The sequence below is a fragment of the Crocodylus porosus genome, unplaced genomic scaffold (genome assembly GCF_001723895.1).
Source record: "Crocodylus porosus isolate Cpor-Errol unplaced genomic scaffold, CroPor_comp1, whole genome shotgun sequence".
Lineage (NCBI taxonomy): Eukaryota > Metazoa > Chordata > Crocodylia > Crocodylidae > Crocodylus > Crocodylus porosus.
In genome coordinates this window covers 6,488,035-6,512,064 of record NW_017728917.1, presented here as the reverse complement: position 1 = coordinate 6,512,064, position 24,030 = coordinate 6,488,035, and the positions used below count along the sequence as shown (strand labels likewise).

General features: G+C 39.6%; 1 protein-coding gene across 10 annotated transcripts in view; it reads left to right on the top strand.

Annotated features, from left to right (window-relative positions):
- CHL1 (cell adhesion molecule L1 like) overlaps positions 1-23,528 on the top strand; it is a 152,002-nt gene extending 128,474 nt beyond the window's left edge. For 4 of the 10 annotated variants that reach the window (XM_019536623.1, XM_019536622.1, XM_019536625.1 and 1 more), the window contains 9 exons: positions 1,299-1,521; positions 4,524-4,639; positions 4,795-4,999; positions 5,656-5,778; positions 7,732-7,911; positions 14,306-14,467; positions 15,158-15,289; positions 18,925-18,997; positions 22,197-23,528. In XM_019536623.1, coding sequence (XP_019392168.1) covers positions 1,299-1,521; positions 4,524-4,639; positions 4,795-4,999; positions 5,656-5,778; positions 7,732-7,911; positions 14,306-14,467; positions 15,158-15,289; positions 18,925-18,997; positions 22,197-22,413 — 1,431 coding nt within the window. In that variant the 3' untranslated portion in view covers positions 22,414-23,528. The other 6 variants (XM_019536627.1, XM_019536631.1, XM_019536630.1 and 3 more) reach the window with 5 other exon arrangements.
- Positions 23,529-24,030: the final 502 nt, after the last annotated feature.

The window sequence follows — 24,030 nt, the reverse complement described above, 5'->3', positions numbered from 1 at the left end:
ACTGCTCACAATCAGTTCTGACACCAGCAAGGTTCACTCTTGCTCCATCACCCAAGAGACGATGTCATGGACAGAGAAGGTTTTTTCCAGCTCAAAGATTAGAAGAACCATGGCAGAGGAGTTTCAAGGCTCCTTTGCATCTTGCCTGCAGCACCCATCCTTGTGCAGCTCCCCAAATAAATCTGAACATTGTTTAACCTGGATAATTATCAATACTCACTGTGTACCTCAGTGCAATAATGGACTGCTTAAAATCATTCATGTTTAATAGCACAGTTGGCCAATTCACATGTTAAACGAAAACATTCCTTTTGAACTAAATAACCTTAACCAGAGTGTGTCTCATGGCTGCCCATTGCCATACTGCTTACACTATTTGGAGCTGGTAAGGCCGGAAGGGACCTTGGAAGATCATCGGGTCCAACAGCAAGACAGCTGGGGTCAAGTGACTCCAGCAAGGTGACAGTCTAGTCTCCTCTTGAAGATTTCCAGGGTAGGTGACTGCACCAGCTCTGGAGGGAGCTTATTCCACAGTTTGGACACCCTGACTGTGAAGAAGTTTTTCTAACGCTGAGCCTGAATTGATCTTCCAGGAGCTTGTGGCCATTACTCCTGGTTTTCCCCTCGGGTGCCCTGGTGAACAGTTGCTCACCGAGCCCTTGATGTACTCCCCTAGTGTCGCAGTAAGCTGCTACCAGGTCCCCTCTCACCCTTCTCTTCTTCAGGCTGAAGAGTCCCAGATCCCTCAGCTTTTCCTCGTATGGCTTGTATAAATTAATGTCAATTAGCTAGTGACCATGCTGTGGTTGGATTCCTCAACCAAGCAGTAAAAATAGTAGCATAGCACTTACCCATTAAGTATGAAGGTCTAGTTGGGGCAGTTTTGGTGCATATTTAAAACACTACAGGGTAATCTAAATGTTAATGGCCCAACTTGCTGTGATTCATAAAAATCTGAGATAGCATGTATTTTAGATGTAATAAAGATCACACATTTTTATGTCACTATAAAACAAAGAAAACTTGCAATGAAACAAAAGTTAGTGCTTCTAATGTGTGGAAATACAGGCTTTAATATTTAACCTGCTTTTAATCCATCTGTTTTGCAGTCCATGCTGCTTTAAAGTCCTGACAGCATAATGCAGTTAAAAGTAGCATGACAGCAAAGGTTACATTTTTTTCCTCCTTTTTCTCCTAATAGTATGAGCTACTGCTCCAAAATTATTCATCCCTTAAGCTGCTGTTTTATGATTACAACAACAAAGACAGTTCAGTATCTCTTTTAACTTCTTCTGTAGCCACTGAAACCTGTGGAGCGCAATGGCCCTGGACTGGAGTACAAAGTCAGCTGGCGGCAGCAGGGGGTGGAAACTGACTGGAATGAAGAATTGGTGAAAAAACATTCCTTGCCATTGGGGAATACTCCCACATTTGTGCCTTACGAGATCAAAGTCCAAGCAGTAAATAGTTTAGGATCTGGTCCTGAACCAAATATTACCACCGGATATTCAGGCGAGGACAGTAAGTAACTGGAGTATTTTTGTAAAACAAAAATGTGTGAACAATTTGTACATTGTTAAATAAATGGATGTCAAATAATGATTAGACAGTATTACAACTTGTTCATCAGTGATATTTAAGCACTTTTTACCTGCGTACTAAGAGAAAGAGAAGCTTTCCCTACCCATTTGGTTGCTGAGCATTTTAGTTACAGAGGGTTTGACTTCCAAAGTGGTTGGTTATGCTTCCACATACAAGTGTGGTGGTAAAATGGCTAGTCTAATTCATGCACTTAAAAAAAGGGCCTGATGGAGCAAAGCATTTAAACTCATGTGAAATGACAGCTGTGTTAGTTGACATCAGTTGGATCTAGAAGTTAAGAGCTTTCCTTGACTGGGGACTAGCAATTGTGCTATCTGATAAATCTTCTTCATTTCACCCCAGATGTGTAGTCTATCCTAAAGGACCAAGGACCAAGGTGGGGCAGGCTTGTATCTTTCCACCAATTTTTATGTTAATTTACAGACCAGGTCTGCCACAATCGGGAAGCAGGTGGAATAATATTTACAGTTCCAGGAACACTATGCAGCCTGAGAAAAGCAGCCTGAGAAAAGTAGCAGCACCAGGGTTAAAACCGTTGGTACCGCCCCATATCCAGCAGACATCTTAGGACATTTTACATTCCATAATGCAAGGGCATTTATGTGTCGTATGCACTCATGTATCCTCCCCGCATTGTGCAAGAAATAGTAGCATGCGTGTCATGTAGTCAGCTGGCCAACCGTCCTTTTTCAGGCTGGATCTATTTGCAAGCACTTCAGCTGCTCCTAGTAAGTACAGCTTGCCGCAACAGCAATATTTCACAGTTCATATGATTGTTTCACAAAAGCTACTCTTACAGTAACATCTCAGACCTCCGATGTTGCAGGTGCAACTTTGAGTCTGTAGTTAAAGTAAGCACCTCATTTTGTTGCCACTGAAAGTGGTGACCACTTCTCAAAGTGAGATCTACCTTTGATGATGATCAGGTACTCTTCTTCCATTTCTACACTGTGCATTTCTTCTTAATTGGCTGTTTTAATACAATTTCTCATTCATGTACCACGGCGGTCCATTTGTAGAATCATCGATTTTAAGTTTTTAAGATTAAATGGCCATCTAGTAACGTGTATATTTGTTTTAGTCTACTGTGGGACCATGTTTTTTGTAGTCCTGAAATGACAGCATCACCATGTGATACCAGCCCCATTTCTATACCCTCCAATCCATGGCACCATAGTGCTACCTAGTAATTCTGGGTTTTAATAAAGCAAGACAAGAAGTTATCCTGCTCATGGAATTAGTGCTGGTGCTGTGGGTGATGGAGTTCATACAAAGATGCTTGTGACTAGCATAAAATGGTTGAACTCCCTGCTACTCTAGGATGCTGAACCAATCCCTGCCCAAGCAATAGCAGAATTGTTCCTTCCTCTGTTGTTTACAAAATGAAGTTATGGGAGATATTTGGAGGATTATAATTTCTCCACCTGCAATAATAAAAAGCTAAAAATTACTTTAGTAAGCAACCCAGTTTAGCAACGACAACTACAACAACAACCAAGTCCTTTTTTAGGATTTAGGGATTTAAATCAGCAAGGGAGTAAATACCACTGTAGCAAGCTCACATGGGAAGCCAAGATTTCCTGGTCCAAATTACAAATGTCCAATGTATTACTGCTTAGCAGCAGGGATTGAAGCCTGTTGTAGTAAGACGGGGCCAGTGGTGTCTCCAAATTGTACATCTTTCTGATTTCTCAGATTAATCTTATTATTGCAAATCAGGCAGCTTTCATTCCATGTTGAGTCTGAAAGCTTTAGATTATTTCCTTAACTGCAAAATAGATAGGGAGCCTGAATGACCTAACAAATAGCCTCCAAGAGATTAGCCAATTCAAGCAACTGAGTGTTTTATACAATAAAAACTCTTGCTTAATCCATCATGGCATGCACTAGCCATTACTGAATTGTTTTATCTTGTAAGTCCAGCCCAGGGCCGTTCTTCTAGTTTCTGCTCTTTCATTGCTTCATTACATGAGATTAGTCCATACTTTCCTTGGGTCTGGTATTGTGGAATATCTTTGGAAGTTTTCAGCGGAGGTTAGACAAACATTTGTCAGGGTTCATTTCGACAGGAATGTTCCTGCCTCGAGCAAGAGACAGGCAATCTCCTGAGGTTCTTTCTTGGTTTCTGAAAACCTAGTTTCTTTTAATTGTCATGAAAACTAACACTGTTATCATTAACATCAAAAGGGAAGTTCTGATATTTATTACAGAAGGAAATTAATTCTCTATCAGGCTTCCTTACATATTCCAGGGCATGACAAACTCTAAATACTTTTGAAAAGTAGCCATTTTATCTGACTCTTTGGGTTTTTTCCTCCCTGTATTTTAGTTTTCTCTTATTTTGATTAGAAGCCTCAGTGGAATCATTCACAATAGTCAGCAACTCCTCGAGAGTGAATGGGGAGTTAGGGACATTTTTTCCTTATGGCCCATGCCATATTAACCATTGTACAGTCTAAGATAATGAAAAATGAAAGTGAATTGAGAGAGGTTTCTCCTTGTGCTTTATTTCATTTGAAATATACTCTCTAGTGACCTGATTCAAACCTATGTATATCACTGGAAAGACTCGTTGGTCATTAGGTCTCTGACCAATGCCTCATTAATCCAGGCACTACAATACATTGCTTAATGCTTTTGTGATGATGATAACCCTACTGTTGAATTATGAAAGGTAATTACTTACAAAATGAACGTTATGGTTACCTTTTTGAATGGTACGTCAATCCCAAATTTGATCCCCTCCATGTAATAAGGGTGATGGACACCATCTTGGCTGATCTTGGGTGTTGAACTGGAACTCAGCATGAGTCTCTAGCTGGCACCAAAGATCCTATAAGATATAGGATACCCCAGCTACACATATTATAAGAATATGGCCTAGTAAGTACCTATAATATGTAATACTTGTGTATTTACAGTTCCAGATGCTGCTCCTTCCAGTGTAATGGTGGAGGTCCTGAATAGCACACTAGTTAAAGCAATGTGGTCCAGAATTCCAAGAGACAGAGTTCGTGGACGCTTAAGAGGCTATAAGGTTGTTGTTTTGGGGGGGTATTTTATTTTCTTTGTAATAAATAACGCTCTATCTGTTCATGTGGTTAAATGAATCCTGCCTATATGTTCTGTGATTTTTGTGAGGATGACCAATCCCTGACCACTCAATTTAAGAATCTACTATTTCCAATACAGGTCATTTGGTGGAAAACAAGGAGTTTGCTGGATGGAAAAAGACACCACCCGGAGAAACACTTCCTAACTTTTATAGGAGACAGAAACCATGGAATGATTCCTGGTCTAGAGCCATTTAGTGAATTCCACTTAACTGTTTTAGCTTTCAATGGAAAAGGAGATGGGCCTGAAAGCTCTCCAATCATGTTCCATACTCCAGAAGGAGGTAATAATATGAAAAAAATTGGGGCAGAGAATACTAAATAAATATCTTTCATGACCTAGATTTTAGATTTTAGATAATTTTAGAAAATCCTAGATAATTTTAGAGAGACTTATATATGGACCTTTTTTATTATGTCTATGTGGGCAGATTTAGAATGGCCATAGTTAAAGGCGAAATGCAATTTCCCATCTTCTCCATTCAGGTTTAGATTTTTAAAGACCATTTCACTGGGGAAGGGGAGAAGTGTCTTCCTTTCTCCTCTGCCCTTTGCTTTGGTGTCCTTTTGTGGCTGTGGTATGACAGAGGTGCTAACGAGCTCTTGTGGACTTTTGGACAAAAAGTTCTCTGCAAACGATGGGGACTGGGCTCAGTGACTCAGACGGCCACTTCCAGACCAGTCTTCCCATAGAGATATCCATCCCTGGGAGATGCTGAGCACATTTGACTCCCTGTTAAGTATATAGAAGTTAATAAGTAGAGCCCTTTTAGGAGCTGTGCAGAACCTTTCTTGAGTGGAGAACAGCACGTGTTGAATAAATATGGAAAACTATATACCTTAGATGGAGTTATAGTCCAGTCTGACGGGAATATGGAAAACAGATCTGGTGAAATGCAACCTGCCTTCAATAAAGCTAAGCTAATTTCTGTGTTTACAGTTCCTGAACAACCACATTTTCTAAGGATACTAAACTTTGATAAGGATTCTGTCACTCTGTCATGGGGACTTCCTAAGAAATCAAATGGCTTTCTTACTGGCTACAATTTGCAATATCAAATAAGTAAGTAAATGTTCAACTTTGTCTTAGAGTTTTAGCAAATAACGTATGGTTTGTATAGAAACCGTTATTTAAAACAGCTGCTAGCCTGCAAACTATTTTTAAAACTCAGATAACAACTTGATTAGCAAAGAAGCAATGTTCCAAAATTACAGATGTTAGTTCAGTCTGCTAGGGGGCAGGCCTGCTTCATTTTGCAGAGAAAAATGTTTTTGACGTGTTCGTTCCCAATCTGTTTAAACTCACAGTGTAATCATGCTATATTTAACAGGATTTGAAATTTGCAAAGGCTATTTAATCCAGCAGTTAAAGGAAGCTCAGAAAACTCTGATCTGTTTTTAGAAAAACACCTAATTTCAAAGAAGAAATAATTTGCAGTGATGAGACAAGACTTGTATGCATGGTTATGGCTCAGAATAATTAACCATACTTACTTAGTAGTGGTGAGCAAAGATATAAACACTTCTTGTGAATTCAGGTTTTGAAATCAATTCATTTAAGTGTGTTCTCACCCTGTTTGTGAAACCCTGCATTAAGATTCAGGTCCATGTTACTTCTGGAGCAGCCACCATCAGTTGTATTTCATTAGTGATTTTCAAGTCCCTAACACTACCAAATGTTGGGGAAGGGATAAGTTTGCGTGCTAATTCAAGGCATTGCATTGAGAAAAAAGTATAAGTGCACAATGCAATTGTATTGTCAAAGAAATTGCTGTGAACTCTTTAGTAATTTCTTATGTTTTCTAAAGCAGCAGCATACTTACCTTTGGAGGGTTAAATATACCCCCTATCCTCTAGTTCTGAGGTGGGTTTCATTTTGCCAATCCAACAGGCTTTGGAGGAGCCACTCCTTTTGCAAATACAAGTTGATAGATGCGGCACAAAAGGAGGGAATTTGTCATAAACTTGCAGCATGTATGACTCAGAGTTTGAGAACATGGGTAGATGTTTTGGAGCAAAAAATCCATGATCACCTTCAACGTATGTGCATTCGAGCTTCTAGAAAAATATTTTGCTTAACTGAGTAGTAGGGCAGTGCGAAGATGGGTGGTGATTCAATTCGGAGGAGATTCGGCCCAATTCAGTGGCCAAATCTGAATCAAATCAGGGGACCAATTTAAAGGTCCAGATCGATTCAAAGTTCTCCAAATCTTCGGAAAAGATTTGGAGAGTTTTGATGATTTGGGCAGTCCCCGGTGGCTGCAGCAGAGAGCTGCAGCCAACTCCAAGCTGGTAAGTACTGGGGTGGGGGAGGGGACCATGGGGGGACCCCATGAGCTCACATGGTGTGAGGTAATGTGGGGCAGCGGGGATCCCCCTCCTGCCAGCAGAAGCAGTTAAGCCCAGGGGTTTTTTTTCTTTTTTTATTCTTAAAGAATGGGAGCTGGCCCAGGTGGGGCTCGTGCAGAGCCACCCATGCAGCCTGGGGCAGTGGGCACAAGTGGAGATCGCCCCCTGCTCGGCAGCACCTGGTGAGCACCAGGAACAGTTTTTTTAACAAGTGCCAGGTGCTGGGGGATCCATTGCCAGACTGGGAGAGGGGTGGGGAACCGGCATGGCCTGGCTGATTGAAAGATTCGGCAGCAGTCAAATCTCCAAATCAGATTTGGCCACATCAAATTGGGACAGTGATTCGAATCACCGAATTGAATCACTGTCCTCCGAATAGGCTGAATCTGAATCCAAACCGAATACTAGCCACTTTGCACAGGCCTACTGAGTAGACCTCTATAGTCACTACCTTTTCTGCTGCAGAAACAGCCAATCCAATAAAGAACATAAATCCTGTTCAAGGACTCCAAAAGGTATCAGGGCAATAGGATACACATTTTTTTTCCAGAACATCATCCTTTCCATTTATTGCAAACTGCCTCCTTTCTATCAGCTTTCGTGACATTTTTGCATTTTGTAACATTCGGTGGCTATGCCTGACTGCACGCTGCTGTTTGTTTTTCAGTCAATGAAACAGATGAAATTGGACCTTTGAGTGACGTCAATATTACCAACCCTTCGACTTTCAGTTGGAGGCTTTCAAATCTGAGCTCCAGTACTAAATACAAATTTTATGTGAGTGCCTGTACTATGAAAGGCTGTGGCAAGCCAATCACAGAAGAAGGACTAACAATAACAGATGGGAGTAAGTTAATAGGCAGTGTATTTTGACACTGAAAAGTTTTGACTGTAATGGAAAAAAAAAATCTATTGAGATTTTCAGCTTTGAAATCTTTCTCTCTCATTTGAGGACTGAAATTGTTTGCTTTGCATTAGCACTATCAATGAACTTTTAAACACAGCAATTCAGTTCTTCAGTACATTTGATTTAGCTATTTCATGTTGCTCTTTGGCTTCGCCCACCAATGAGCTCAGTGGGTTTTATGAAAATTAGAATTTAGCAGTCATTAAAAAGACACTGGAAAACTACTAAAATATTAGTGTGCCAAATGCTGTCTTTTTTTAACAGTAATATTAATGGAAGCCATGGGTTGTCATTTGAGAACAGAATTTGTGAGTCCCACAAATCCATCAGCAGAAGGCTGATTCGAATGTTTTTGCTCTGAGTCGCATTATTTTATCAAAAGCTACAAATGGCCAACAGTGAAGCCCATTCGTAGGCTATTTACCCTGTCTCCTAAACATTTTCATATTCAGTGATTTATTGGACAATTAGAAGTAATGCAGCTGGTCTGCCTTATTGAGCTGGAATAAAATAAGCACACTATGCATAGCAAGTTTGAGCGGACAAGTGTACCAGTGAACACGTTCCCCAAAATTATTCAATAATAATGGCCATGGAAATACCGCAATGAAGGACAAGGACAATGTGATAAGCAGAAGTGGCCTAGCTTCATTCTTTTTAGCAGTGATAACATACTGTAACAATCTTGATACAAAATGGGCCTTGCCACTTATATAGTTTGGGAGTCAACTAAAATATTAATTCCTTTGGTCATTGAGGCTACAGCATAGGACCCACTAAAAATGTTCTACGTTCTGAGTTATTGTCCCAAGACCCTGTTTAGGATGTATTGTCAAATTGGGCTGACAACCAGTGAAATAGGGACTGCATCTCTTTCCCTTTTCCTCTGCAAGATTGCAGGGGTCCTTACAAACACGTACTCCAGATGAAGTGCTTACAAGATACTCCAAACACGTACGTGGCTGCATGTGGCACCTGGTCGTTCCTTCTTGAATCCACGCAGAGTTCTACAAAAAAAAAGTCCTGTTTTCTCTCTCCTTAACTGGGACTGCAGAAAAATCTCCTGTCATATTTGCAGTATGGAAGAAATTGCATCCAGGAATGTGCATGAGCACATCTGGGGTCAAGGTTTCGTGTTGAACTGATTCCATACACATCTCAAAAAGTTACTTCCCTAATTCCAGGGAAAATCATGATGCTCTTTTGCAATTCATGTGGATTTCCCCCCCTTCAGATATTCACTCTTCAATAGTGCTTGAATAGTTTTCCCCATGTCCCTCATCCCAGTACCTGTTAGATAAAGTTTTCTGTCAATCCTTATTTCATATAGGCAAGCAGAGTGTTGGCTGATCTACTCTGACGCATCCTTCTCCTCCGGTAACAGGCCTCTGGTTCCATTACCACAGTGTCTTAAGTAGTGCCTTTTCACTGATCCCAGTCAAGATCATCCAAGCACCCAGTATATCCTCCACACATACCCATTGTGTGCTGTGCAGAAGCTGATGCTATCATAATAAATTCTCCCTCCTCTGCCCAGCATCCTCTCTCTTCCGCCTGTTGTTATCAATATACTAGTCTTCAACAACATAATAAAAAACACTTTTTTAAAAAAGAAAAATGCAATGCTACTTTCTCAGATATTATTACTTTGTGAGGTCAGGAGTTCTACATGTGGTCATTTAAAAAGCTGTTTGTAATTTGAACAACCTTGCTTAGCCCATTTAATTTTTAGAAGAATCTCTGATGCTGACTGGGGTCTGCCAGGCTCCAGAATGGGCTTGCAAGGGAGGTGGCGCTCTCCCCTACCTTGGGGGTCTTCAAGAGGGCGTGGGATAGATATCTGGCTGGGGTATTATGATCCCAGCACTCGCTCCTGCCCAGGGCAGGGGTCAGACTTGATGATCTGTTCAGGTCCCTTCCGACCCTAGAAACTATGACTCTCTCCCCAGAACGCGTGGCTTAAAACTAGGGCAAATAGAATATCTGACATTCTTCTTCCCTTTATTTCCCTTCTTTTCTTTCAAAAGATTTTGTTTCAACAATGGCAGCAAGAGATTCTAGTGGAAGGAAGAGTGATGGATTGCATGTTGAATAGAATAGTGTAATTTGTGCTCACTGCAAGGCTCCTGTTGCTTTTGTGCCCCGACTTTTCAAGCGACTCAAACAAGAGCCACCTGACTGTGTCCCATTTCACTCTCTGATGTAGCCCTCCAGCTCCCATTGAAATCCCAGTGAGGTTCTGCATAATTTTCACAGGGCTAAATTGGTCCAGGTTCATTTAAATTGCACCAGATCTGTGTCCTGTGGCTGACAAAAATCACACACATCTCAGTGACTTTCTCACATTTTAAGCTGCTGCCTGGTGGGCGCTAAAAATTAAAGTTAATATTGCCTCTTAAAAAAATGGAATGTGTTTTAAAAGTCAAGTCATATTATTCAAAGTTCCCCAGGTAAGTGTCAGATTTATAGTGCAGTCCTACTGTGGAATGAAACTCCATTAAAATAGCACTGTAGGCTTTTAATGGTTATTGTGTCTCAGTGATTTTCCATATCCAATGAATATCCATAAGCAAGGGGGAAAAAAAAGATCTTCCTCTCTATCCATCTTACAGACAGAGATAGATACACCTCCTGCAGTATATTCAGTTTTCATGGACCGGATTCTGGACTTTGCACGTTGCCTTGTCCCCAAGAAGTGCAGACATCTGTCAGGTTGAGATGCTGATAGAGTCCTGTTTGTCCCCTGCTATTTGACCTGTCTAATGATTTTAAATTAAATACTTGTTTGCTTATGCAGTCTGGATCTGAGAAGAAAGGAAGGCTCTTTTCTTGACGTTGATCTCCATCCAGAATAAAAGTGCAGCAGGAAAAACTATGCTTGAGTGACACTTTACAAACCCCTTATCTGTGTATCACCATACTTTTTGGCGTATAATATGCTCCCCCATCGCCACACTGCGCAGAGCATGGAAACAGCCCCGCAGGCCTCAGCGATGCACCCAAGCCTGCCTGAACCAGAGTACTAGTGACCACCCACTAGGATTACTGCAAGCATTACCTAGTGAATCACTTATACCCATTAATCATGGCCCTGCCACCCAGGACACACAGGCTTTTTTTACATTCAGAGCCCTAACTAGAGCTAAAAAGAGACTCTCTTAGCAAGACTAGCCTATCTTCTGTGAGATACCAAAGTACAGCTAACAATCCAAAGTCAGAGTGGATGGTCTAGAAAGCCGGCCACAGTGGGTAAGCCATTAATTCTCACCTAATGGATTCTAAACGCCAACTACCTCTTAAAATCGCTACAACTCAGCATGAAATGCCTCCTGGACTACAAAAGCCCAGAAGGTGCAGGGTAATTATGATGCATATTTATAAGCTTTTAATAGCCAGTCAGTGGAGGAAAACTGATGAAAGTTTAACTTTCCATTTATTTCAAGCAGATGTATTGAGACAGGTACAGCTATAAATTAAAATATTATCTGCAATTTTTAATTCAGCTGCATGATTGCCAACTTTTTTTTTTTTTTTTGGATGCGTTTCATAACAGATGTGCTAATTTTGGGTGAACTAGTAAAGACTGGTAGTAAATCCATGAAGGAGGTTTATCTTGTTCCTTCATAGTGTAGCTTCAGTAAAATAATAATAAAAAGCAAGTTCCACTGTTCTCATACATCTCGAAGCCCACTAAGCATATTGTCAAATTGCAGCTCAGTGTTTAATGTTCATGTGAATCCCATAATATGACTGATGAATAGTAGGGGGGAAATGAGAAATGCTGGTGATATGCTTTCACTACTAATGCTGCTTCTCTCCTGTGGTACATTAAAAAACTAACCTACCTGCTTTCAGTTTTCTGAAGCTAATTTCTGCTGCTCACTGACCTTTCAATAATGAGTAAACATTTTGTTTTCAGTATATCTCTGTCTTTTTTTATTTTTCAGGACTCTACACTCCTTTTTCTATTCCACCTATCAACTTTTCCTCAGTTACCAATTATTTTTCCTCTATAGGTGTTATATTTGGTTGAATAATACAGACTACTTTTATATGGGATGACACCGCACAGGCAGACGCTCCTGGGCTCCTGTGTTGAATTTTAGGATACGGAGAATTATTTACAGAGAAGTGGGATACCAATTTTGGTTCCAGGCTACTCAGGCTGTCTATCTCTGATGTAGCAAAGCTCTGACGCATGCATTCCAAGTAATATCTATACGTGATCTCATTGAAATCAATTATTTCTACAGTTGAGCACATGCTTAAATGCTTTGCTGGCTTGGAACAGTGAATAAATCTACAAGATCAGACCTAGGTTGTATACAAATTGCAATATATGATTGCCTTGTCTGGCTGACATGGTTTAAGTGTTATATGGCATTTAATGAGCAATGGGATTAAAGTTCATATAGCAGAACATTACTTCTGGTTCCTTTATGGATAGCATTTTCATTACATCCATTGTTCTGGTGTCTCTGTTTTAGAAAATGTAATTAAAATTTACCTGTAAATCCTGTTGCTTAATCTGCAGTTTGATTAAAAATCATTGCTTAGCCTCACGTAGTTCATTTAGCAAAACCTACCAGTAGATGGAATAATTTATGCTAATGCACCATGTTTCAACATCAGCATTATTCCAGTTCAGCATGTTCTCTCTGGTTCTCAGTGGCCTACTAATTTAACTGTTTATTGTAATATTTATATAGTTGAATTGAAAAACTTCCTGTGTACTGTTCCTTTGACTAGGCCTATGCTGTTCTTAATCTTTTTCTTTCTTTTCCTTCAGGTACCAACCAAATTCTAATCTCTCAAAGTTTTCTTGCTTACTGTGTTTACTAGTTTTGGTACTAATGGCCATTGTTTTACTGTCTGTGCAAATTGGTCGGGCAGTTTTGAAGCTATGCTGTGTGGAAATAACCATGCCGTGCTTTCCTTCAGATTACTCTAGAACTGCAAACAGATACATTATGCAAATTAAGCAACTGAACAGAATTAAGATAGCATGTGTATTAGTATTTTTTCCCCCAAATCTGGGGAATGTTAGCAGGTTACGATCCTAATGTTAGATATGGGCACTGTTAAATAAAGTCCTGATCCAAAGCACATTGCCATCACTGAGACACCTCTATTGAGTTGAATGGGTTTTAGATCGCTCTCTAAAAGTGGATGCTGTTCTATCATTTTTGCATCATTTCTATTACAATTATTATTTTAAAAACCCAAAACAAGAGAACAGCAATGAAGCATTAGCGTAGTGTATGCTATATGTTAGGATAGTTTACGCTTTATATAATGTGGAGCAATTCTTGCTGCGCTTCTTGAATACTGCCATTGGCACAGAGAAGTAAAGTAACTTGGCAAAATACAGAACAGAGCCAGGATTTTCTGACTCTGAGAGATGGATCTTTATCTAGAAATGGATGCTGCTGCCTTTACATAGGCATGCTCCTATAAGGCCCTTCATATAGCTTTCTTCCTAAATGTATACATTTCATTTTGGAGTTAACATGAAATATTATAAAAATATTTTTATTAATAATGGAATATTATTTAAAAGAAAGGGTACACGATGCTACCTTTCAGTTCCAAATTTAGGCAAAATACCTAATGGGCCAATGGAAGTTTTAAGATCAAGAGTGGACTTACTAGAAAACCAAATTTAAACAAATACTTGATTACGATTCCAAATACTTTTCATATAAAGATCATTTAGAATATGCAAAGATTACATATGAAAGTCATATTAAAAAATCCTTTAGTTATGTCTAAAACAGTGCTCCACTTGTAAGTACTTTAAAATACTTGTGCAAAAAGGAAAGTGAGGAGCTTCTTTCTAGGGAAATATTAGTATACTTCCCAATGTAAATTATTCCTGTAAGAGATGTAATTCTCTTTTTCTGGATAACTGTGTATTTAATCCTGACCCACTGAGTTCAGTTTAATGAGAAAAGGATCAGAGCCACAGATTATCTAACCAAACCAAAGCCACATTCAATTTGTAATTTTTAAGACAGGTATTAATTAAAGCGAATCTATAATCCTACATGTCATTTCATCAATATCTCCTTTCATCCTGGAAATTGTAGAAAATCCTCCCTAAATATCAGGATTATTTCAGTTTGCAGTTGACTTTAACTTGTGAAATATTCAAACAAGCAGAGACACTGTTTTTCTACTTTATTTTATAGTCTCTCCAAAATATATATCCCAGAGAGACGTTAAATATATTCATGTATGCGTGTTGTATAGATCATTTTGTGACTGTGCATTTTGGAGTCTGACTGTTCAATGAATAACTCATTAATATGACTTGGCTATGTACGTTTCATAGGTAAAGGGATCGGGAAGATTTCAGGAGCAGTAAATCCCACCCAAAAGTTTCACCCCATTGAGGCACTTGAGCCTGGAACTGAATATACAGTTCGTCTAGTGACTAAGAATTGGGTTGATAACAATAGCATTTTTGAAGATGTAATTGAGACGAGGGGGAGAGGTGAGAAATGAAACCCTTTAAGGTGATAAATCAAAATTTCTTTTTAAATTTAAATAAATACTAGTTTTACATACTATGGTCTACAATGAAATATAACAATAATGAAATAATGGAGACTGAGCTTGTATCCAATGAAATCAAAGAGATTCTTACCATTGATTTCATTAGTTTTCTGTTCAGCCTCCAATGTTACCGTCTAAAGTAGCAAAGTGGAAACATTACAAAACTTTCCAATACTTACTATTTACAGGTTTTAGCTTGTATGCCATTTTAAATGGGTAGGTGCTGTTCCTTCTCCATGAACGCAGCTAGCTGAGCAGTTTGCATGTATCCTAAAACACTTTTAACTCTGTCTTTGCAAAACTGCTTTGTGCATGAGAGGCTTAGCAATGTTCTGTGCACCTTTCCTATTTCAGTATTAATCCTCTGAATCAAGCACTCCTTTGGAAATGCCTTTCCAAAAAACATGTATTGTGTGACACAGATACTTCATTTGCCTTATATGTAAATAGCATTCTTTGGACATTTAATTTCTGTCCTTTATATCTTAAAATTAAAAACGCTAGCTTGATATCAGTAACAAGAGTTTGATCATTCCAGATCAGTAAAGAAAATGTTGAACATTCTCTTTGCGGTAGGTTACTCTGTTTTCCCTTACTTAAATATTTTTGTTTGTTTTCTTCTACAAAGCTTATGCTGGCATATATGAGGGAATTTCCACACAAGGCTGGTTTATTGGACTGATGTGTGCCATTGCTTTGCTTACCTTATTGCTGCTAACTGTTTGCTTTGTCAAAAGGAATAAAGGAGGAAAATACTCAGGTAAGTACAGCTATTTTCCTTTTTTTGTGACATATATTTGATAACAGCAGGCATCTTCAGACACATAGCTACTTAGTTGAACGGAATAGTCTAAAAATTCACCCTTCAGTCTCTGAAGACTGAACATCTTCCACCTGAAAAATACAGTTTGGATTTGTCTGTTTTAATTAAAAGAAAAAATAAGTTGATTTAATTAAATACAAGCAAACCTATACCTGGTGCCTGACATTCTGTGCGGTGTATGTGGCTTTGCTGCCTTGGCACTCCAGTACCTCCAGTGTTATTAGACTTGTTCTCATGGAAATCCTAAATTTACAAGTAACTCATGGCCAGTGTATATGCATTTGTTCTTGTGCCAAGATTTTGGCCTAAGTAATCCCTTCTCTTCATGGTTTCCTCCTCTTGCCTCTTCCCAAATGTATTCATAGAGAGAAGTGATATCAGTGAAGCCCAATAGGCTTCATTTTGTGAGACTAAACAAGCCAAGCCATTTTAATATCCTCTTGTAAGATAAGCTGTCTATTCCTCTCGTGGCTCACTGGGTTGAATGCATCTTCTGGGTGACTAGAATTGTACACAGTATTACAGACGAAGTTCCACCAGGGCCTTAAATCTCATGGGATCACATTTGACCCTGTGATAGCTGCATCACTTCGGAGGTTCATTGTCATCCTGTGTCATAGAATCATAAGGTAGGGCTGGAGGGGCCTCCATAGACCATCTAGTCCAACCCCCTGCCTCAGGCAGGATCATGCCTATCTAAACCACTATATACAAATCCATTGTCTAAGCTCTTAGCAAAACTACTGAGTCAGCCCTGACACGAGGAAAAGACGTAGTCCCGATAAGCCTGTGCAAAGTCTCTAGTATTCACATTGGATTTGGCCAGTTCAGGGGACAGTGATTCAATCTGGTGATTCAAATCCCTATCCCGAATTGATTCAGCCGAATCTGATTCAGAAATTTGGCTGCCGCTGAATTGGCTGAATATCCAAATTGAACAGGCCTCAACCCTTGCCCACTCTTCCAGCCCGATCGATGGCTGTCCCGCCTGGTGCCAGCACCCCAGCTCTTTAAAAAATTTTTAAATTCCCACACTCACTGGCTGCTGCAGTGGCTGTTGGGGCCTATGCTCATAGCAGAGCCCCGCCCCCATGCAGCACAGGACAGTGGGGGGGGCAGCGGGGCTCATGCCCCACCTGGCAGGAGCCAGTGAGTGCGGGGCTTTTCTTTCTTTTTTTTTCTAAGTGCTGGGATGCTAGGGCCAGGTGGGGCAGCCATTGATGGGGCTGAAAAAGTGGGAGGGGGTTGGGGACACTCAGAGGGGTTGAGGGAGCAGGCAGGAGATGGGGCCTGGTGGGGGTCCCTCATGGTCTCCCCCTCCTCTAGCCCCCGCCCCCTACTTACTGGCATGGAGCCCAGGTCCAGCTCCTTGTGGCAGTGAGCAGAGGCTGCTGGAATCTCTGAATCGCCTCCGAATCTTTTCCGAATTGATTTGGAGGCTTGGGATTATTCAGACCTTTTTAGTAGTCCTCCAATTTAATTCCAATTTGGAGATTTGGCTGCTGAATCTCCTCTGAATCGAATCAGCAACTGAAGCTTTGCACAGCCCCTAACCTGCCCACACATAAAGCAGGGAGACCACAGCAGCCAATGTCCTGCTGCTGTAAAGATTGTTGATATACACTCAAGAGATCCCAGGAAGAAAGCAAATCCCTTCTGCCAAGGAAGGCAAAAACCCCCACAGTCCATACCAATCTGACCTCAGCATGAAATTACTTTCTGACCCCAAATATGATATTGGACTGACTCTGAGCGGAGGGGCAAGGCCCTCTAACCAGGAACTTCCTACAGTATTTGAGCTAAAATTTTTTTGATTCTGTTTTTCTTTATATCAATGCAGAGTTCTGTGCTAGCAGATCCAGTTGCCTGGGGACCCTAATTTGGTACATAGTATGGCTGTGTGAAGCTTTGGTTGGTGATTTGATTCAGAGGCAATTTGGCCCAATTCGGTGGCCAAATCTCTGAATCCAAATCAAATCAGGGGACCAATTTAAAGGTCAAATTGATTCAAAGCTCTCCAAATCTTTTCAAGATTTGGAGAGCTTTGATGATTCGGGCAGTCCCCAATGGCTGCAGCAAGGAGCTGCAGCCGACTCTGAATTGGTAAGTACTAGGGGTAGGGGGGCTGGAGGAGGGGACCATTGAAGGGACCCCTGTCAGCCCCCCCAATGTTCCCTGCTTGGAAGCTGGGGCAGGCAGGGCAGCCATTGCCAGGCTAGTGGGGAATAGGCCTGGCTGATTCAGATATTCAGCAGCAGCTGAATCTCCAAATCAGATTTGGCCGAATCGAATCGGGACAATGATTCGAATCACCAAATCAAATCACTGTCCCCCGAATCAGCTGAAGTCAAATCTGAAGGAAAGACTAGCTGCTTTGTACAGGCGTAGTATATAGTGGGGGAATCTACACGTGTGTTTTACTGCAGAGTTGACTAGTTTGCTCCATAGTAGAGTGTCACCATCTACACGTGTGGAGATATTAGGCTGAAAGAAACTAATCAACTCCACTGTAGGATAATACTGCCAGACACAAGTACTATCCTACAGTGAAGTACTTGCATAAGCTCAAATGCATGTGTAGATGGTGACTGGGACTGGCTGGGTGCTACAGTGTGGGGGTTGCCTGCCAGCTAGTCCCATACTGTAGCAGTCTTGTGCCCTAGCCTGTCCCTCCACAACACATTGATTTGGGGAAGACTGACTTCAGGCTGGCAGGCTTACCCCCTGGGACCCTCTGCCAGGTGTGGCTGTGCTGCCCTGGCTCAACATGCTGCAGTCCTGGACACACATGTAAATGCTGCAACCGGGGCAATAAACTGTGGTGCAAACTGCACCAGATTTTATTCAGCCATGCTAATTGAATGTGTAGATGTGCCCATAGTTACTAAAGCTACACTCTGTGGATAATTTTGTACTGAGATACCTAGCATATTTTGCATGTGCAATTCATATTTTGCATGTCTTGCTATATTCTTTGTGTGCCTCCTTTTTTTTTCTTCCAAGTTGACCACAGTTACACTAGAGTAAATACGTTATGGTAGCTGGTAATACATGTAGTGCAAGTAGATCTTTAGCTGAAATCAGAATGAAATTTCTTACATTTATAATAGTATTGCACAACTACATTTGTTATTAAATAGATATAGCACCTCCCTATGTAACATCCAGGCTTTTACTTACTTATTAGAACTAGAATATTGGAGGTCTTTGGGGTTTTTTTGAATGTGAATTTCCAACTAAGAACTAGCTGCACGTCTTACTGACAAAACACACTATGCTTGCAGATACAGCCTGAATTTCACAGGAGAGAAATGAGTCTTGCTAAGAGAAATCATACAGGCTAACTTTTCAAAAGCGTGAAGAAAGGTCCTCTGTGAAACTCTGACTGTGGTCATTGTGAATTAGAAAGCCAGCTATTCTACATGCCTTGACAACCTAGCCCTTGTTGTACTGTGAAACACTTAGCTATAGCTCTTATTCTCTGGGTTGAATGGTTGATGATGACTGACAGTTTCCCACATAACTGAACCCAAGCATGCTGAAAAGGTTTCTGCTTTCTTTCATTTGCACAGTGAAAGAAAAAGAAGACTTGCATCCAGATCCTGAAGCCCAATCAATAAAAGATGAAATCTTTGGGGAATATAGGTAAATATAACCTGCAATAACAATATAACAGATGTGGGGGTTTTCTTCCAATATCATCACAAGTATTTTTAATGAATTTTTATTAGCGCCTCCAAGTAACACTATTTTTCATTTTCAAAGCATGCCTCTTGGGAGTGGATGATAATATGAATGTAAAGCTATATCCAGAACACTTTAATCCACCCAAGTTGAGACATAGGTAATTGCTGATGGAGTAGCACTTATTTTTGCCGCCTTCTTATTAAGCATCGTATGTGTGTTATAAAAATCCTTTTACGTTTTAGTCTTGTGGCTGCTCAAAAGTCCACTGAATTCATCAGAAAGTCTCCTATTGGCATCAGTGGGATCTGAGTTAGTAGGTATTCATTCTGGAAAAAAAAGAATGAAAAAAGGATGAAAATTAACAACTGAAAATGGCAATAAGTATAAGTATTTTCTGGATAAAATAATTGTGTTTGGCTTTAGTCGAAATAAGAAAAGGCTAATTCTATTATATAATTTTGCTAAGTATAAAAATACAGTATTGTACGACTGGTTTAATTGGCTATAACGTTACAAGTTTCTGGCTAAGTCCAATTTGTTTACTTCATTATTTGTAAAGGATAAGGGGTTTTCTGCATAATTTCATCTTTATTTAATTTTTAATGCTTTCTTATGGGACAAATATTTAGAAAGGTAAGAAAGTCATGTGGTTAGTAACTTTCTCCCCTCAACTTATAATTTTCTATCAATACAAGTCCTGTCTATGGGAAAGTAACAGACGTCTTGAAATATTGAAACTAGAGGTTCAAATTTAGGACTGGCTATTTCCATCCTTATTCAGCAAAAGTTGCCAATAATTTCAAAATTAATTTGGACTAAATGATGATTGAAGATGCAAGTGGTTATGTTCCTAACTTAGAGGCCCAACTCAGTGTTAACGAATTGGGGGTTAGTTTTTGCATCTGAACTAACGGCCCCACTTCTTTCAAGCAAATGTACCAGTAAATGTCCTGTAGATTTATATGGACATATTTTGCTTTCACTTTCATCTGTCTTTGACTTCTATTCTGTTGACTTCACTGGCGATACTCTGGAATGATTACACTGGCAGAACTGAGAGCAGAATATGTTTCAGCAGGCTTCAAGGATGCCAGTTAAAGTATGAAACTTTTGACTCATATATGCTTCTTTGTCAAATTCTAACGGTACAAGAATTTCAAGTAAAATTATTTATATTATGTGACAGATGGAAAACTTCTGTGACAAACTCCCAGCTTTGTTGAAACAGGAAAATGCTGGGCCTTCCAAAATACGCAATAGCAGCCTCACTGCAAGATATACCTGGAGTTCCCAGGCTATTTTCCACTGGACTATCTTACAAAGAAATTTTCTTTGAGACTGCATTATTTCCCACATCTCGGGGTTTTTGTTGTTGTTGTTGTAGCCTTAGAAGTTCCATGGGAACCCATTATAAATTGCCTCTTTCCAATCCTTCTAGGTAATTAGGCATCCTATTGATTCTGCTGTGCATAATAAGAGATTTTAATTAATATTGTTAGGATCCATTTATTAAAAATAACTTTTGCCAAATAACACTCAGTGTATTTTAACACTTCATTTAATCATTCTTCATATACATATGTAAATTCAGAGTTGTGAGCTGGATACGTAACGATATAACCAAGATACAAATACCAATGATATAGATGGGCTCCATCAGACAAGACCTTACGCTTTGCCAGTGAGATAACGAGAAATCTCTTAGATACACAGAGAGTTGGCATCACTGTTTCCTAATAAAAGGGGAACTGGCTGAAAACAAAAAGAAATATAGTTCATGGAAAGGTTTTCAAAATGTTGTCCCTTTTTTCCATGTATATTTTTGACTGGCCCAGATCCTTCAACACCGTACAATAGGCTTAATGCTACCTTTCCCTTAAGCCTCTAGTTTTATTTCCTGATTCTGAGATGCAGTGAATAAAGAGAGCAGTCGGCCAAAACGTTCCCAGCAGTTCGAGGTCAGCTGTACAGCCGTGCTCCCTAATCTGGATAAGTGAGTGGTTGAGTAAGGCAAAGCCAGAGCAGCCCAAGCCAAACTTAATGCAAATGAAGACTACAGAGAAAAGGAAATGTTGTACTGAATACATATACAGTAATATGAAGAAGTAGGCTTGGGCCTGAGATTATAGAGATGACTCTTGAGTTCCAAAGCATTATGGCACATGCAATAACTGTAAATGCCTATCAAGACTGGAGTTTGAGGACCAGAGATATCTAAGTGGTAGCTGTTTATACATACAAATCACTTTCTCAGCATCAGCATTATTTTTGTTAGATCATTTCTGAGAGGGACTGACCCTGAGGCTTGTGGACCTTAAAGAATGAGTCCATTTTGCTTCAGCTAAAGACCCAATTTAGTTCGCCAAAGTTGTAACAGGTCCATCAGGCTCTCTAACACAGTCCAGCCACCCTCCAAGAAAAGAGACCACCATAGTGAGTGGGTATGAATCATTGTGCTGCTCTCCCTGTTCACAGAAATACATGCTTCCTTATGCAATTTAATTATATTTCACTTAGACTAGATACAAGTTCCCAAAACCCTACCAGTTATTTAAAATCACAACCCATACATGAAGTCCCATCCATGTACCCTTCCACCAAGCAGCAGGATGTCAACAAATGCTAACGGCCCCGTGTATTAACCTAACCGGGATAAGCCCACACCATTTCAGAGGACCAGTGAAATAAATGGGGCCTTCAGCAGGCTATACAAATGGCTCTCTGCTTTCCAAATGAGACTCTTTATGCTTCTCTCTTTAAAGATGATGTGAAAAATGAATTACCAAAGCTGGTTTTCAGCTTTTCTTCTTTTCTCCTTTCTTCCTGCTTTTGTCTCCCCTCATCTTTCTCCCAGTTTCAGTGGCAAAAGGAGGCGGGGGGGAAACAAAGAGCAAAGATCCAAATGGGTATTTCTCAATGAATCACAATTCAAACAGTCCCCAAACCACCACGCACCAGCTATGTAACATCCACTGGCTCAAGCAGGATAATATTCCATGCACCATGTTCAGAAATTTTCCCTACGTTATTATTATTTTTAAAAATATTTTGCTCACTCCTTCTTGAACGTATCTCTTCATTTGCTAAACTTAAATGCTCAATTGCCAGAGCTATAATACAAAGCTAGGTTTTAGGAAGATTTTTCTTTATTTTCTAGTGACAGTGATGAAAAGCCACTCAAAGGCAGCCTCCAATCAATTAATGGGGACATTAAAGCTACAGAGAGTGCTGATAGTTTAGTAGATTATGGAGAAGGGGACCACGGGATGTTTAATGAAGACGGTTCATTTATTGGAGCTTACTCTGGATCTAAGGAGAAAGGATCAGTCGAAAGCACTGGAAGTTCTACAGCAACTTTTCCTCTCCATGCATAAAATATTAGCATGAATGATTCATTTTGAATTGCCATATTTATCTTTACTAGTAATCAGCTCTTACCATACATGATCAGAAGTAGGTTACAGAATGAGTGTCAGGAATTTGACATCTGTGGATAGAGAAATAAGTCACTGCCATTAACAGATGATTTTTTGAGACTTTTTTGGGGGGTCCTGATTGTTCACGTATTTTCATTGAATAAAACCAGAAGGTGTAATGTTCTGTCATGCGAGAGATGTCACTCAGTCTGACCAAAACCGCAGCTACTCAGTGTTACATATGTATATACATACTTGTTCTTCTCCACCTGTCTTAGTTATATTACATGTTTCTCAGTATAACTTTCTCTTTCTTGTATGCTTTTGTTACTTTGTATATACCTTGCATCCAATATTTCCTAATATATATGGCCTTGGCTTTGTAGAGTTTGAAGTGTAATAAGAAAAACAAAAACAAAAAGGTTACTTTGTAAAGTAACATGCTATATCTTAGTGAGAAAAAATATATATCATGTAAAACACTAAAGAACTGCATTCCATACACTATTTAATTTTTCATATTGTTTTCTTGTTTCAGTGATTCTAGGATTAGTGACTAGAGCTGAAAGCAATTACTTAGAGATGCAGTTTTAGCCACAAGTATTTGATATTAAACCTGCTGTCAAAAACGGAAAAAAAAAATCTGATCTTGTGTGTATATCCTCTAGCCAATAGCTGGCACTCTTTCCTTAACCAAGTTCAGCTGTAGGAGGTTTCCTTTGGCAAGGGAAAACAAGGGCCTCATTCCCAAGTCTTTATATTTGTCAAAAAAGCAGGATCAGGTTTTCAGACATAAAAAGGCACCCTGAATTTGATTCCCAAGATCTTTGAAAGCTGCATTTCTAAGGGATTTGCTTTCCATATGTCTCTTGTGTATATTTGTATGCTAGCATACATTTCACGAATGCATTGTACATATTATGTTAATATTGCCACACCTGAAAATACAGCCTTGTTTTATTTGGAATTGAGATGTGATGCTAGCATGCATCTGTATAGCTATATAGTAATAGAGCTGCTTCCATCTTTATGGGCTTGAATTAGTTTTCCAAAAGCACAAATTGTGTTAAAAATATATATATATTTAGCAGTTTTGCTGCTTTCTTTCTTATGTACTCAAAAAGTGTTCCCTTCCCAAAAGTAAGTCCTGAATTTAGGGATTTTTAAACATTTTATTTCCAAATGACATGTTCTTAAACAAAATAATGGGTCACAGTACAGTGTATTTTATGTAGGGTGCTGAATGCTGTTTTAAATCCCCACCAAAAGTGTTCATTCTTTGCTACTGATTAAAAACTCAGCAAAGCTACATGGTGCATTTTTTTGGATCGCTTGTATATTTGATCTCATGACTGTTTTTCAAAGTTCTGTATGGTCTTGCTAACTTCAGTACACAGTTCATGTTACTTGCAATTGTCCGTTCTTTTTGTATAGTGGTAGCTACCATTAAAATACATTTCTGCCATGATTTGCTAAATAAGGAAAAACAGTTCTCTGTAAAACATCCTCCTTGCAAGTAGTACTTAAGCAAGTATTCCTATGGCTTCTGTGGAAACAGTACAGATTGGTATTGTC